At 31.3% G+C, this 16,351-nt stretch overlaps 1 protein-coding gene across 1 annotated transcript; it reads right to left on the reverse strand.

Annotated features, from left to right (window-relative positions):
* Window positions 1-236: 236 nt before the first annotated feature.
* LOC139859716 (uncharacterized) lies at window positions 237-14,179 on the reverse strand. The gene is made up of 7 exons (XM_071848494.1): window positions 13,021-14,179; window positions 12,808-12,939; window positions 3,420-3,512; window positions 3,116-3,272; window positions 2,277-2,837; window positions 1,125-1,446; window positions 237-380 (listed from the first exon to the last, which is right to left on the reverse strand). The coding sequence occupies exons 1-7, from the start codon at window positions 14,177-14,179 to the stop codon at window positions 237-239; spliced, it is 2,568 nt and encodes an 855-aa protein (XP_071704595.1).
* Window positions 14,180-16,351: the final 2,172 nt, after the last annotated feature.

Raw genomic sequence — 16,351 nt, forward strand, 5'->3', positions numbered from 1 at the left:
TTAGTTTGGGTTGGTTTGGTTTTGTTAAGGTGGCTTTGTAGGTTCTGTCTTTTATTTTTAGTTGGTAAGATTTGTCCATATCTATATCGTTCTTGAGATTCTTCATTTTTGGATGAAAGCTGTTAAAAGGTGCAATCAGATACCAATACTCCAATACATGAGTTAATCATCAACTAAATCACCAAGAAATTAAAGCTTTACAAGAATCTTTTACACAAATCATAAAAATAGAACTCTCAACCACAACAATTGATACCACAATTACTCAAACTATTACACGAATCAGAAACTCTATCATCAAGATGATGAAGAGCCAAGAACACAGAAAACTTTAGGGTTGAGAGAAAAATGAATATTGAAAAACCAGAGAGAGAGAATAACTATTGATAAATGAATAAATTAATTAAAATAAATTAATAAGCTGCTTTTATACTCCTCTCTCAATAACTTAGATTGGATCCAAATAAGCCCACTTGAGAATAGAAAAGCCCATTAATCAGCAGCAATCCACCAGCATCACTTATTCCATGATAAGAAGTTACTGTGCAGTCCTTCAACTTCTACAATCTACATGAACAGCCCCTTGACTATCAACTAGCAGCATCAAAAACCTGAAATTGGCTAGAAAACCACAAATGAGTCTAAACATAAAAATTATGTTCTAAACTAAGCTTTTTTGTTGCTATAATTTCAACATACCCTCTCAAGCTTAGTTTGGAACAGGTCAAAAAGACCTAACCTATTTGCACTGGCGGATCCAGTGTATTAAGAGGGGGGCGCCCGCCCCCGGTGGATTTCGAAATTTTAGTGCAAATTTTTTCGGTTTTTCGATTTTGCCCCCGGTGGAAAAAAAATTTTGCCCCAAACCCTTCATATTTTGCCCCAAAACCTTCGTATTTTGCTCAAAAACCTTCAAATTTTGCTCAAAAAACTCTATATTTTGCCCCAAAACATCTATATTTTGCACACAAAAAAAATTCCCTACGTTTTAAAAAAAAATTCGCCTCCGGTGAAAAATTTTTCTGGATCCGCCACTGCCTATTTGTCAACTGTTTATGTTGACTTATAGGTAATCCCTTTGTAAGAATGTCACTTAAATTATGTGAAGAATGTATTTTAGTAACTTGAACAATTCCAGTTGAAATTTTTTCTCTTAAGAAATGCAAATCAATGTCAAAATGTTTGGTTTTTTCGTGAAACACATGATTTGCAGATATTTGAATTGCAGAACTGTTATCACAAAACATCTTAACTGGCAACTTAACTTTAATATTAAAGTCTAACAACAGATTTTTTATCCAAATAATTTCACAAACAGTTGTTGCCATAGCTCTATACTCTGCTTCAGCAGAAGACCTTGAAACAACTGATTGTTTTTTACTTTTCCATGACACCAGGGTATCACAAAAGTAAACAAGATAACCTGTTACAGACTTTCTATTAAGCCTGCACTTGCCCCAATTAGAATCACAAAAAGCATGAAGTGAGAACTTATCTGATTTAACAAAGTTAATTCCTTTTCCAGGAGCATTTTTTTAAATATTTTAAAGTTCTCAATGCACGTTTAAAATGTGACTGAAGAGGAGCATGCATATATTGACTTAGAACATGTACAACAAAAGATATATCAGGTCTGGTTAGTGTCAAGTATATAAGTCTACCAACTAACTTTTGATATTCTGTAACATTTGAAAGTAATGTATCATTTTCATTAGGCTCGCAGTTAACACAAGTATTAGATTCTATTGGTGTATTAATTGGTTTGCAACCAAGTAAGCCATAATCATTTAATAATTCAATACAATACTTTCTTTGGGAAAGACACAGACCATGACCAGACTTAAGAATTTCAATTCCTAAGAAATACTTTAATTCTCCAAGATCTTTGATTAAAAACTTTGACTTTAAGAAAGTTTTGAAACTATTTATCTCAACCAAGCTATTTCCTGTTATAACAATATCATCCACATAAACTAAAAGAGCAATGAACAAGTTATCTTGATTTTTAAAATATAAGGAATAATCAGATTTGCTCTGTTTAAACCCATGTTCAATTAAAGCAGAATTAAGTTTAGCATTCCATTGTCTTGGAGCTTGCTTTAAACCATATAAGGATTTTGTTAATTTGCACACTTTTGAACTAGAAGAGTCAGAATAATATCCTTTTGGTAAAGTCATGTAAATTTCTTCTTTTAACTCACCATACAAAAAGGCATTATTAATGTCTAATTGATACAAAGGCCAATCATTTTGAAGAGCAATAGAAATTTTACTACAGGGCTAAAAGTTTCTTCATAATCAATCCCTTCCTTTTGATTGAAACCTTTAGCCACAAGCCTTGCTTTATATCTTTCAACCTCACCATTAATTTATACTTAACTCTGTATACCCATTTATTTCCAATTGGTTTTGTATTATCAGGAAGATCAGTAATCTCCCAAATATTATTTCTGTTTAAAGCTTCTATTTCAAGATTCATTGCTTCAACCCATTTAGGATCTTTACAAGCTTGTTCATATGATTTTGGTTCAAGATTCTTGTTCAGATTAGAAACAAAGCAGACATTTTCAGACTTTAAATTTGCATAGTTGACAACTCTTTCAATACCATATTTAACCTTTCCATCTAAAACAAAATCATCATATTTCTTTGGAAACGTTGTGCTTCTGGTTGATCTCCTTAGAGTTGTACTGCCAACATTTATTAAATCATTATTTGTGCCCTCAGGAGATGAAGTATTATCTTCAAGATGTGTTGCTGTAGGACTATTCTCATTTTCATGAGAATTATCACTACTGCCATCACATACATCTGTTGCTCTCCCCTCATCATTAGGACTTGAAGTGAAATTAGAAGTTTTGAAAATTTCATCAAAAAAGTTTAAGTGATTTAAGTCTTTTCAGAATTAAAAGATGACTCATTTTGATTATAAGAAGAAGATTGGAAAACATTCTCAATTTGAGAAGAATCAGACTGAGACTTTTTTAATTTTAAAGGAAACACAGTTTCATAAAATTTGACATCTCTAGAGAAGAAAACAGTTTTATCCTCAAGGTTATAAAGTTTATAACCCTTTTTAACATTTGAAAAACCAACTAAAACACATTTTATTGACCTGCTACTAAACTTGTCAGCAGGATTAAGAGAAACAGAAAAACGAAGACAACCAAAACACCTCAAATGGGAGAGACTAGGTTCAGTTTTAAAAATCAACTCATAAGGAGACTTTCCACCAAGCACGGGAGAAGGAGTCATGTTAATTAAATAACAAGCTGTTAATACACATTCAGACCACATGTTTAATGGTAATCCCCCCTGAAACATAAGAGCTCTTGCTACATTTAGCAAGTGTCTATGTTTCCTTTCCACAACACCATTTTGTTGTGGTGTATAAGAACATGTGGTTTGATGTATTATACCTTTGCTGTTTGTGTGATTATTCATTTTTTGATTTACAAACTCTGTACCATTATCATTTCTGGACATTTTTACTTGTTTGTTGAATTGAGTTTCTATAAGTTGAACAAAATTGATCAAATTATCACAAACATCTTCTTTACTTTTAATTTAGAAAAGCCAAACAGCTCTAGAATAATCATCAACCACTTTTTAAAAATATTTAAAACCTTCTATTGACTGAATTTTAAAAGCTCCCCACAAATCTAAGTGAATTAATTGTAACACCCTAGGTAACACGTTCCCCGTAGCATGATATTGTCCGCTTTGCCCGTAGGCGCACGGATTTTTCTTGGCAACCACACACGACAAGCACTTTCTCAGGAGGTCACCCATCCTGGTAGTGCCCTCGCATGAGCACGCTTAACTGCAGAGTTCTCATGAGATCTGCTGCGCTTGTGGTCCCAAAACGAGCCATGCTAGGAAAAGTCTCCACACCCTTATAAGGCATGCTTCGTTCCCCTCTCCAACCGATGTGGGACGGATGTAATACGGATGTTACAATCCTCTCCCCTAATGGGACACAGCATCCTCGCTGTGCACGTTTGGTCCGGGGCCTGGCTCTGATACCATCTATAATATGTGGGGACGCATCCCACTCAATGCCTTCCCAGCTAACCGCCTGGTGACCACTGAGCGTACCTCAGACACTGATTTTACGGCCCGCCTCTCGACGAAAGCCAACCATATTCGGACCGCGAGGAATAAGAGCCAATGCTTCGTCACAGGTAACACTGTGAGAACCCCCTCTACGATTAAGCCGACGAAACAGCTTAAACCAGCTCTGATACCATCTGTAACACCCCAGGTAACACGTTCCTCGTAGCATGATATTGTCTGCTTTGCCCGTAGGCGCACGAATTTTTCTTGGCAACAACACACGACGAGCACTTTCCCAGGAGGTCACCCATCCTGGTAGTGCCCTCGTGTGACGATCGCTCCAAATCCATATGGACGAACACGTCATTCATTGATTTCATTGCGAGGTATTTGACCTCTATGTGATACGTTTTGTAACATTGCATTCGTTTGAAAAGGTATTTCATAAATGAATATATAAATTCCAGGTTTTTTTACATCTGATGATTCCTACGTATAGACAATCACCATTTAAATGGTTTACAATAATACATCTGTTGACAATACAGTCAAAATAAGATACATGGTAATGGTTTGATGAATGCAAGTTTCTTGTATATAGCATGTATGACTCCAAGCACATAACTTGTATCACGTATGAGCAAACAGCGGAAGACTTCTAGAAACCTGAGAATAAACATGCTTCAAGTGTCAACACAAAGGTTGGTGAGTTCATAGTTTTAATATTACACATAATCCGTATATCAATGTGGATTACAAAAGTTCAGTTGTTTCATTCAAAACGTTTATCATTATGTTTTAAATAAAAGGTGGACCACAAGATTTCAGTTGTTTCATCCGAAACGTTTATCAATAGGTTTTACATAAAAGGTGGATCACAAGATTTCAGTTGTTTCATCTGAAACGTTTATCAATCGGTTCTACAAAATTGAGCACCCTGGTAACTAAACTTTAACGTTTATATAATTTGTACCCTTTGTATAATCATCTTAATAATACACGCAAACCAACGTGTACGCTTCTCAAATAGCATACGTCCGTTAAAAGGCTAGTGCTCTAGCTCGGACGGGGATATCAAGCCCTATGGATCCATATACTACTACTCGCGCCCACCAGTTCTTATAACTGGCAGTTACTAGTTACCAAAGCTAAGGGATTTTCGGTTCAAACTCAGTGTAGAATTTAGTATGTACTTGTATCCATTGCGTTTAAAATAAAGTGCATGTATTCTCAGCCCAAAAATGTAGAGAGTAAAAGGGATCATATGAAACTCACACAAAATCAGTTTTAGTATTTGTATCCATTTAGTAAAACAGTTTATAAAACTGCGCATGTATTCTCAGCTCAAAAATATAATTTGAAAAAGGGATCATATGAAACTCACGCATATAAATATTGTATATCGGTTAATAAAGCATTTGCATGTATTCTCAGCCCAAAAATGTAAAGAGTAAAAGGGATCTTATGAAACTCACAGTTAAATATTGATATACAATATTGTAGGAAAGCACGTAGACGCATTGGAGATAATAAGCACGAGGTTTGATTCACAAAAATACCCCCGAATATTACCCATAACCTCCTTGGCAATAATCCATATTTTCCTTAGCTCTAGCTTTCTCGGAAACTCGTTTTGAAAAATTACTTGGACAGCACTCCGTCGTAATATTTTATGTACATTATTATTTTTGTATCACAAAAATAATAACACTAATAATAAAAATAATAAGATTAATAATAATCTTATTATTAATAATAATAATAATAATAATAATAATAATAAAATAAATAAATAAATACGGAGTAAAAATAATATATATGTGTGTGTGATTTATCTGGCCAAAACTCGAGAATTTATAGCACTTGACCTGAAATCTGGAGTCATGCGACTCGCATGGAAATGGCCTTCTGGCCATGCGACTCGCATGAGGACCAGGGACAGCTCACATTGTTTTGGCTCCTAGCTTGTCGACATAATATAAAATAAATATAAATATATAAATAATTAATATAATTATTTATATATTATATTTTATTCTTGTGCATAGTAGACTTGTAATTTTTGTTCCGATAAGTCGTACGTCATCACTCGACTTATGTCCCGGTTCCGGTTTCTCGAACGCATTTTCGTACGCTTAGAAAACTTGCATTTTACATTTCGTGACACGTACCTTTGTCAAAATATAGCCTTAAATTATCCCTTAATTATATCACTCAAAGTGTATCTTAAACTTTCGAGTGTTTTGGTCATTTACTTCTATAAATCATCGTCTCGCTATTTGTTAAAACACATTTTTATAATAGTGTTTTACTGTAGCAAAGTTACTGTAGCAAAGTCAAATTTTACTGTAGCAATTCACTGTAGCAAAGTCAATTTCACTGTAGCAAATAGTGATTTTCGAAAACACTGTAGCATTTTGAGTAATGTGGCAATTTGAAAACACTGTAACAAATTAGTGTTTAACTGGTTCATCTTAAACGCTTTAGTTAACTTATCTAAATATCAATTGAATCAATAAACGAATGTTACTATCGTTTATTATATATATGTATATATCTTTTTAATATACATAAATCAGTTTTTAAATACACATTGGAAGTTATTTATAAATAAATTTTAATAATAAATATTTCAACTTATCATATACATTCGAATAGATATTTAAACCAATAAGTTTAATGTACGGTATCAAACAATTAATACATTGTTACCTTTTCATGTTATAGTATATATGTATCTATTTACATATAATTGTTCGCGAATCGTCGAAAACAACCGAAGGGTATTTAAATATATAAAAGTAATTCAAAAATTTTGAGATTCAGTTTTACAGACTTTGCTTATCGTGTCGGAAATGTTAATCATACAAAGATTAAGTTTAAATTTAGTCGAAATTTCTGGGTCATCACAGTACCTACCCGTTAAAGAAATTTCGTCCCGAAATTTGAGTGAGGTCGTCATGGCTAACAAAAAATGTTTTCATGACGAATATGTGTTGATAAATAGAATTTTTATCACCGTTGAATAATATGGATAAAACAATCCAATTACTCGAAGCGTATGAGAGAAGTTATCGTAATAGAGTGAAATGGAGAATAGAGATTCGTCTTATCTCTTGACGTAGTAACGTTTGATTTCCGGAATTTAAGGAAATTAAAAGAAAATCTTTGAAATATATACAGGATTTGATTCACCGGGATTTAAGGAAATTAGGATCCACTTTAATTAAATGTGGTAACCTGCCCTGGCTACTTTGTCCGGTATTTCCATTATAAATTGACTTCTTCCGTTTCATAATATTCACTACCCTTAAAACTTTCTTCCCCAATTAATACATTAAAAAAAAATTGTGAAAATGCTCAATCCAGTTCTGGTTCTTGACCTAATATTGACGTTTGCCACAATCATCCTTCTTTTCCAGCTCCCACCAAAAGAATCTGTTTATTTCTATTATGCTCTAGGGATTGTTGTATTTATCATTCTCCCGTGTCTTTATATTGCTATACGCATTGATATACACGGTTTGTAATTTCAGGTTTGTTATCGGGCTTTATATCTCCCCTTATATTTTAATGTCCCTACTCCTGTCTTCTATAATCATTGTCATTCACAGTTAATACTCCCTCCTATTTGCTGCGATTTATACTCCAATTTCTATTTCGGAGTTTTGTCCCTTCGTTTCTTCTTCTTGCGATTAGGCATCTCTTGTAATGGTCCAGAATTCGTAGGTATAGAGTTTTGGATGAACATAGTTATTGTTCTGAGAAGGTAATCGTAATGGCACGATTTTGATTTGTCAAATTACCAAATTATTCGGAAAAGACCGAATCATCAAGAAAAATATTTTCTTGATATGTTTAGAGGTTAAAAGAGTTATGTAACATGGTTCATGATGAGGGTGGGATCTGTGAACCTTTATCACGTTCCATTAGAAACTCAGCATGACTTACTGTAATATAATCACGTTGATCAAGTGTCATTATATTATACTAACTCATGCTTCAGTTCCCAACACTACTTCAAAAACATCCATTTTTCAAAATTTTCAGAAATTAGAAACTAAAATAGTTTCTTTTATGATGTAACACATATAGCGTGAAGAGATAAATAATTTCGGATGATAATAGTTATGAAGATATCTTCAGAAATATCGAAGATATTTATAATGAAAGATATGATAATATCTTAGAATTTCTAATATCGAAGGATGATGAAGAATATTGTCCGTAGGGGTTTAGTATCAGGAGCAAGGTATTTGTTAATGACTTCAGCAGATACTGAATCATTTGTATTCTTTGAAGGCAGGTTTAGTCTTTGTGATTTATCCACAACCCTCCTTCATACTTTGCTCAATCCGTTTTCCAGTTTCAAACCTTCTCTTTTTCTCAGCTTTACCACCATATTATTCTTTATCATCAAACTTTTGACTGTTAAGGTCATTTACAGTTTTTGCTGCTTCATCAGCATTGTTCCAATTTCAGAGAACTAGTTTCATAGTTTGGGGTGTTTTTCAAAAACTTCACATTCGAAGTATGTAATTCGAGGAGGTAGACGTTATATGTACACATATAACTGTTGGCGTAGACGTGCTGCAAGATTTCAAAATACTGATTGCAAATTTCCGATAATTGGAATGGCAACTATTGTTACAAGATGTGGATGAGTACATGATAGGGTTTCAATGTATATATAGTGATTTCCGAAGAGTTTCAAATAGCAGAGTGACGGAGTCGCTGGTACATTTACTGCTAATATGGTGGAACATAAAAGGTTCCCCAGTAACAAAAACGTATATGCCAAAGTTATAAGTCTGAAACGTCGTCGTTGACTAGTTGAATGGGTGATAATACTGGATACTTTTAAAAAGGAATTGCAAGGTTACTTTCAGTAATAATAATGCCGAAGGATTTATCACATATACGTGTTAAAGTTTTACTTAGGTTTCGAGAGCTTTCCAGATATATGATTATAAGTACAAATCTTTCTTCTCGTAGATATCGTGTAGTTGGTTTGTCTTCTCATTTGTTCATTAGTTGAAGTGTTTCCAAGAATTTCGATGGGTTTGAACGCAAAATATAATCATATGATGTTCTAGTACTGTTCTGAATTCAAAGCATGGGTTTCGAAGCATGGTTTTGAAAGATGTAGGAATCTAAGAGTGATGTTTTTCGTTTAATCTTGACTTGGATTCTGATCTATCGAAATTAGAATATGAAATTGAATGAAAATGGTTATTCTGCGATGAACAGATACGTATATCTATAGGTTTGAGCAGTATAGTTAATGATTGCTGAATCAGAATTGAAGAATGTATAGTGTAACATATTAATGTGGAATTTATATATTTCTAGGGTATTACCTACCCATTAAAATATTCTCATCATTAACAGTTTGTACAAAAGGATTTTCAATTACAATCTTTATGAAAATATATGTATGTATATTTCCTTCAGATGTAATATAGATTTAATGAGTTATTAAACTCATTTGATTTTCGGTTGGAACTAGAAACGAATAATCTCTTCTATATTAAAGATTACATAATCATCGCAGGATATTTCTCCAATGAAGTTATCAGTAATAAGAATCAAAAAGCAGATAAAGATATATACAGATTTCGTACGTATCCTTGACTTTTGATTTATATTTAATTAATAATAATTATCAATAATTATATTAATTATAGTAATTTTGATAATATTTTTAATAATAATGAAAATACTAATAATAATAAATATGATCATTTTAATAATAACATTAATGATTTATTTAATAAAAATAATAAGTTTAATAATAATTAATAATGATTTTAAATGATAAAATCTAATAATAATACTAGTAATAATAATAAGTTATATATTTTAATTTCTATATCTATATATTATACATTATAATAATATTAATAATACAAATTTTAATATTAATATTGATATTAATAATAATAATGAAGTAATAATAATAATATTGATATAACACCACATTTAAACTTGTAGTTAAATTTAATATGTTAATATTACATATTATTAGTTATATAATAGTTTTATTTAAAAATCTGTAAATGCAGTGTTGTTAGAAATCTTGTGTTTAAACTATCTGCAAGTTTTCAGGTTCCAATTCCTCCTATCGATCGTTAATTTTCGAGTCAAAGTTTTGAAGTCAAAAGTCAACTCATGTGTTCATCAAGAAATTCGAACTCTGTGTGTTGTTTCTGGATTAATGAATGATTCAGAAAGCTTCTAAAGATAATTTAGAATCTTTTTCATGTTACAATCATTTGCTAAAACGTCCTAGAAATTAAATTTGATTTTTGAGTTCATAATCGAAGATATCATCTGTTACAACATTTTTTTTTAATTTATTTGGTTAAATAAATTCAAACATTGGTTATAGATCGTTTCTGTTTAATGAAATATTTCTGAAAACAACAATTAAGAAGTGTGTAATGGGGATTCGACCTCTGGTTAATTTGGAAGTAAGGGAAGAAGATGATAACAGAACAAGTCGACTTAAAAATAAACGGGGTATGAATTATAACAGAAAAACAGTTTGGGCTGGATGGTTTAGTGTAGTGTTGGGTTTACGAGAGGTCACAGGTTCGATACTAGGCTGAGGCATTCTTTTTGTGGCATTTTTGAAGGTAGTCATTTATTATTATTATTATTATTATTATTATTATTATTATTATTATTATTATTATTATTATTATTATTATTATTATTATTATTATTATTATTATTATTATGTTAAAATTTATAGTATGATTACTATTATTATTATTAAAGTTATTATTAAGTAATATCATAAAATAATATTGGTATTATTATTATTACTATATATTCATTAATATCGTTAAGATTATTATTATTGTTATCTGTATTAAAATTAATAAAAGTATTTTTGTTAAAATTTTAGAATTATTAATAATATTAATATAAGGATTACTATTATTACTATGAATAAGAATGATATTGTTATTACAAAAATAATACACATTATTTTCATTAATATTAGTACTTGTATCATTTTATGATTATTAGTATTATCATTAACATAGGTATTATTATTAGTATTATCATTATTATTATTATTAATATTACAAAGTATTATTAAGAGACTTATCAGTTAAACATTAATATTAGTAATACTGTATAATTACTAAAATTTCTATTAAAACTACTAAAAATTACCGTTATTATTAAAAGTATTATTTTTACAAAAACTATCATTATTATCGTTATCAGTATTATCTATATTGTTATTATCAAAATAATTACGATTATAAAAATAAAAGTTTTAATGATGTTATTAAAGTTATAAGCATAAAAATAAAGATTATATATATAAACATATATTTACTACACATAACCTAACTATATTAATATTTTTCTATATAAAATGAAAGTGTATATATATATATATATATATATATATATATATATATATATATATATATATATATATATATATATATATATATATATATAAATTACATCACTAATAAATATATATATATATATACATATATATATACATATATATATATATATATATATATATATATATATATATATATATATATATATATATATATATTGTTCGATTACAACTACATGTGTTGATATATATACAAATGATATAGGTTCGTGAATCCAAGGCCAACCCTGCATTGTTCAGTATCGTCGTATGAATATTTTTACTACAAAATATTGTAGAGTGAGTTTCATTTGCTCTTTTTTTAAATGCTTTTGCAATATATATTATTGGGACTGAGAATACATACGCTGCTTTTATAAATGTTTTACGAAATAGACACAAGTAATCGAAACTACGTTCTATGGTTGAATTGTTATACCAGATTTCGCCCTTGTTGAACTTGGTAGCCTAAGAATTGGTGTTTATTATAATTGCCACCAATTGACGCGAATCCTAAAGATAGATCCATGGGCTTTGACACGCCCTAGTCAGAGAATTTGAACTGTTTTAGTACTTCGATGTTTATATGTTTGGGGATATTCTAGATGCATTTTGTTAATGTCGGTTACCAGGTGTTCAATCCATATGAATGAATTTTAAACACTTGCGAGTGTATGATTATTGAATAAATGAAATCTTGTGGTCTATTAAAATGATGGAAATGATCGATTATGATAAACTAATAAACTCACCAACCTTTTGGTTGACACTTTAAAGCATGTTTATTCTCAGGTATGAAAGAAATCTTCCGCTGTGCATTTGCTCATTTTAGAGATATTACTTGGAGTCATTCATGACATATTTCAAAAGACGTTGCATTCGAGTCGTTGAGTTCATCAAGATTATTATTAAGTCAATTATGGTTGGATATATTATGAAATGGTATGCATGCCGTTAACTTGCGATGCAAATAAAGATTGTCTTTTAAAAACGAATGCAATGTTTATAAAATGTATCATATAGAGGTCAAGTACCTCGTGATGTAACCAAATGTGATGTATTCGTCCAGATGGATTAGGACGGGTCGCTTCATTAATTCACCTAGACTTGCAGTTTTATGTTCACTGTTTGAAAAAAAAATTATGCTTTGTTTTGCCTTAAAACAAATTTCACAAGGTTCACTGTTTATCTTATCTTTGATATTAAGTTTGTGTTTAAGAATAGTTAAAACATGATCAGATGGATGACCTAATCTGGAATGCCAGAGTTTGCAATAAGCAGAATGTGTGCTCACATTACACTGAATATTACTTTGTTATCAAAGATATATAACCCACCTTCTTCTTTACCAATCCCTTTTATTATCTTGTCCTTCAAGCCCTGAACATAACATGTGGATTCATTAAAGCTTACAGTGAGTTTATTATCTTTTGAAAGTTTACACACAGACATAAGAGTTACACAGTACTCTGGGACAATTAGTACATCAAACAAGGTGATAAACTTGTTTAGAACAAGATTACCAATCCCTTTGATTACTGCTTAAGTACCATTAGGATGCCCCACACTTAGTTTTAAACCAGAGATGTCAACAACATCACTCAAACCATTACTAGTTGTAGTCATGTGTTGATTAGCTCCAGAGTCAATAATCCATCCATTTTGAATGGGTTTTGACTGAGACAGATTAGAGTTAAAAAACTTGTTGAAATTCAAATTGAACTTAACACTTGAATTAAAGAAAGTACCTTCCATATTGGACATAGCACTTGTAGAAGCAGGAACAGAAGAATCATTGATGAGACTAAGAAGCTTAAGCATTTGCTCTTGTGAAAAAGAGATAGGAGAAGAAGAGTTAATGTTGTTTTCATTAGAAGCATCATTATTGTTGGAAGTGTTTCTAAAATTATTGTAATTATTCTGACTTCTGTTGTTGTTATTATTAAAATTCTTCCTAAAGTTTGGTGGATATCCAACAATTTCAAAGCACCTTTCAATTGTGTGGCCAATTTTATTACACTTTTTACACTTTAAATTTGGATTAGGACCTATGTTAGTGTTAAAACTGGACACATTATTAGAATTTGTTTTGTTTGGACCATGTGCCACAAAAGCAGAACTTTGTGATTTTGAATTTGAATCCTTTAAAGAACTAATTCTGTGTGATTCTTCTCTTGAAATTATGGCATATGTAACTTTTGCATCAGGTAATCGATCTCTTAATAGAATATTACTTCTTATTGGCATATAAGCATCATTTAACCCCATAAAAAATTGCATAAGTTTCATCATTTTATTATTGTTTTCAACAGACACAGAAGCTAGACAAGTGCAGGCATCTGCACCACATGTACAAGGAGGTGAGGACACCATAGAATCATATTGTTTCCACGAGCTATTAAGATTATGATTATATTCTGATAGAGGACTATCATTTTGTTTCAATGAATTAATCTTGTGATGCAAATTGAAAATAACAGATCCATCTTTTTTATCATAAGTTTTATTCAAATCATTCCAAACATTTAAAGCAAGACTGTTAAAATTTTGACCTGAATAAAGCTCTTCAGTCAAAGTACCCAAGATCCAAGATAATACAACTATATTACACCTATCCCATTGTGCACTTAATACAGCATCTGTAGTACTTTTAACACATGTTCCATTAATAAAACCAAGTTTATTTTTAGTACCCAATGCAAGAAGCATTGATCTACTCCAAATATTATAAATTTATGTGCCTTTAAGTTTTATAGAAATTATAGGTGTACCAGAAGTTGTATCACTTGGATGAAGATATAAAGGATCACCAAAATCAAGCTTATTGATTAAGGTTACGGATGAGGTAGCATCCCCACTATCCTCCATGATAACAAGAAAAACAAATAGCAAATAAAACCAGATAAGAATTCAGACAGCAAGCAATTAAACAGTTAGCAGACAAGATGTAAAATCTACAACTTAAACTGTGCTTGATCAGATTTTCACCAATCTCAAAGGATTAGGATCAAGAGCTAGGCACAGTGTTGTAAATTTTAACAAAGAACAGATTAATCACACAAATATAGATAAAAGAAGAGTTTAGATGTAACCAATCAATCACAAGTGATTGATGATGAAGCGGAAGACGAATAAGAAAGCAGATGAACACCACGAACACCAAACCCTAATTTGAGATAAATTAGGGTTTTCAGTAACAATTGACAGATCCAATGATCTACAACCCCACAAGATCTCAATCGAACCCAAACAGACAGGAAACACCACCAATCTAACAACAAGAACCGATGAAACCTAAATTTCTTCGAACACCAAATCGAAACAAATAACGAATCAATCACCACGATCGAGCCTTACAGCTCTGATACCATGTTAAAAGCTGCAATCAGATACCAATACTCCAATCACGGGAGTTAATCATCAACTAAATCACCAAGAAATTAAAGCTTTACAAGAATCTTTTACAGAAATCAGAAAAATAGAACTCTCAACCACAACAATTGATACCACAATTACTCAAACTATTACACGAATCAGAAACTCTATCATCAAGATGATGAAGAGCCAAGAACACAGAAAACTTTAGGGTTGAGAGAAAAACGAATACAGAAAAACCAGAGAGAGAGAATAACTATTGATAAATGAATAAATTAATTAAAATAAATTAATAAGCTGTTTTTATACTCCTCTCTCAATAACTTGGGTTGGATCAAAATAAGCCCACTTGAGAATAGAAAAGCCCACTAATCAGCAGCAATCCACCAGCATCACTTAGTCCATGATAAGAAGTTACTGTGCAGTCCTTCAACTTCTACAATCTACATGAACAGTGTCACAACCCTACTTTTTCCGTTATCTTTTTCAGTTAATTATTTAACGACCGTTAACTGTTAGTGTGCCACGTCATTTCAATGACCTATATTATTATTATTTGTAATAATATGTATATATTAATTATTATGTGTTATGTGAATATTTGTATTCATATTTTAATTTATACGTTTCTACGTCTCGCGGATTTCCATCCGGCGAATCTTTTCGGTTTTCAAACCAACGGACGCGTTTTCGGGATTTTTAAATCCTAAATATTTTAAATATGATATTTTAAGATCATATTATTATATAGTGTATTTATATTTATTTTTCGTCGCGCGTTTGTTATCTTTCCGGATTTTAAATCGCGTAAGTGCGTTTTCGCGTTTCGGGACTCGTTCGGGCTTTCGGGCCACAAGGAATATACATTTAAGTGAGATGGACCAAGTGGGGCCCACCCCACTGAAAATCTCGGCTGAATGGGGGAGGGAGGGAGTAATACTCCCATTTTCTCATTATTTTCCTCATTTAATTTTCACATTCTATTTTTATCTTAACCTAAATTATTTTTTTTGTGCTCTCCTCTTCCCCTTGCCTCCTTGGCCGTCGCCATTCATCATCACAACATCATCATCATCAACCAAAATTAAAGCTTGGATCATCAATTGATTAACACCAACACGTTCCTCTCTTCATTCTCTACGCGATAACATCAATCGTTTCTCGATTAGGGTATAAACCCTAACCCTAAAACTTTCAATTTTTCAATTATTTTCTGTATTTTGATGTTTATTTAGTAGTATGATGTTTGTGGATTATTGTAATGGTGTTTGTATGCATAGATGTACTCATAATTGCATGTTTTCGGTTTATAAAATTCTGGACAGCAGCTATTTCATGTATTCTGGGTTTGTGACTGACATAAAAGTTAAAATAAACTATCTAGATGAGTTCCTCTCATCAAGACATTAATTTTAGACTCCGGATTCATGTCGTTTCGATTCCCGGAGCCCTAGTTATGATCAAATTACTATTTTGTTAAAATTGAATTGTGGATTGACATGAAAC

This window comes from Rutidosis leptorrhynchoides, chromosome 7 (genome assembly GCF_046630445.1).
Source record: "Rutidosis leptorrhynchoides isolate AG116_Rl617_1_P2 chromosome 7, CSIRO_AGI_Rlap_v1, whole genome shotgun sequence".
NCBI classification, from domain to species: domain Eukaryota; kingdom Viridiplantae; phylum Streptophyta; class Magnoliopsida; order Asterales; family Asteraceae; genus Rutidosis; species Rutidosis leptorrhynchoides.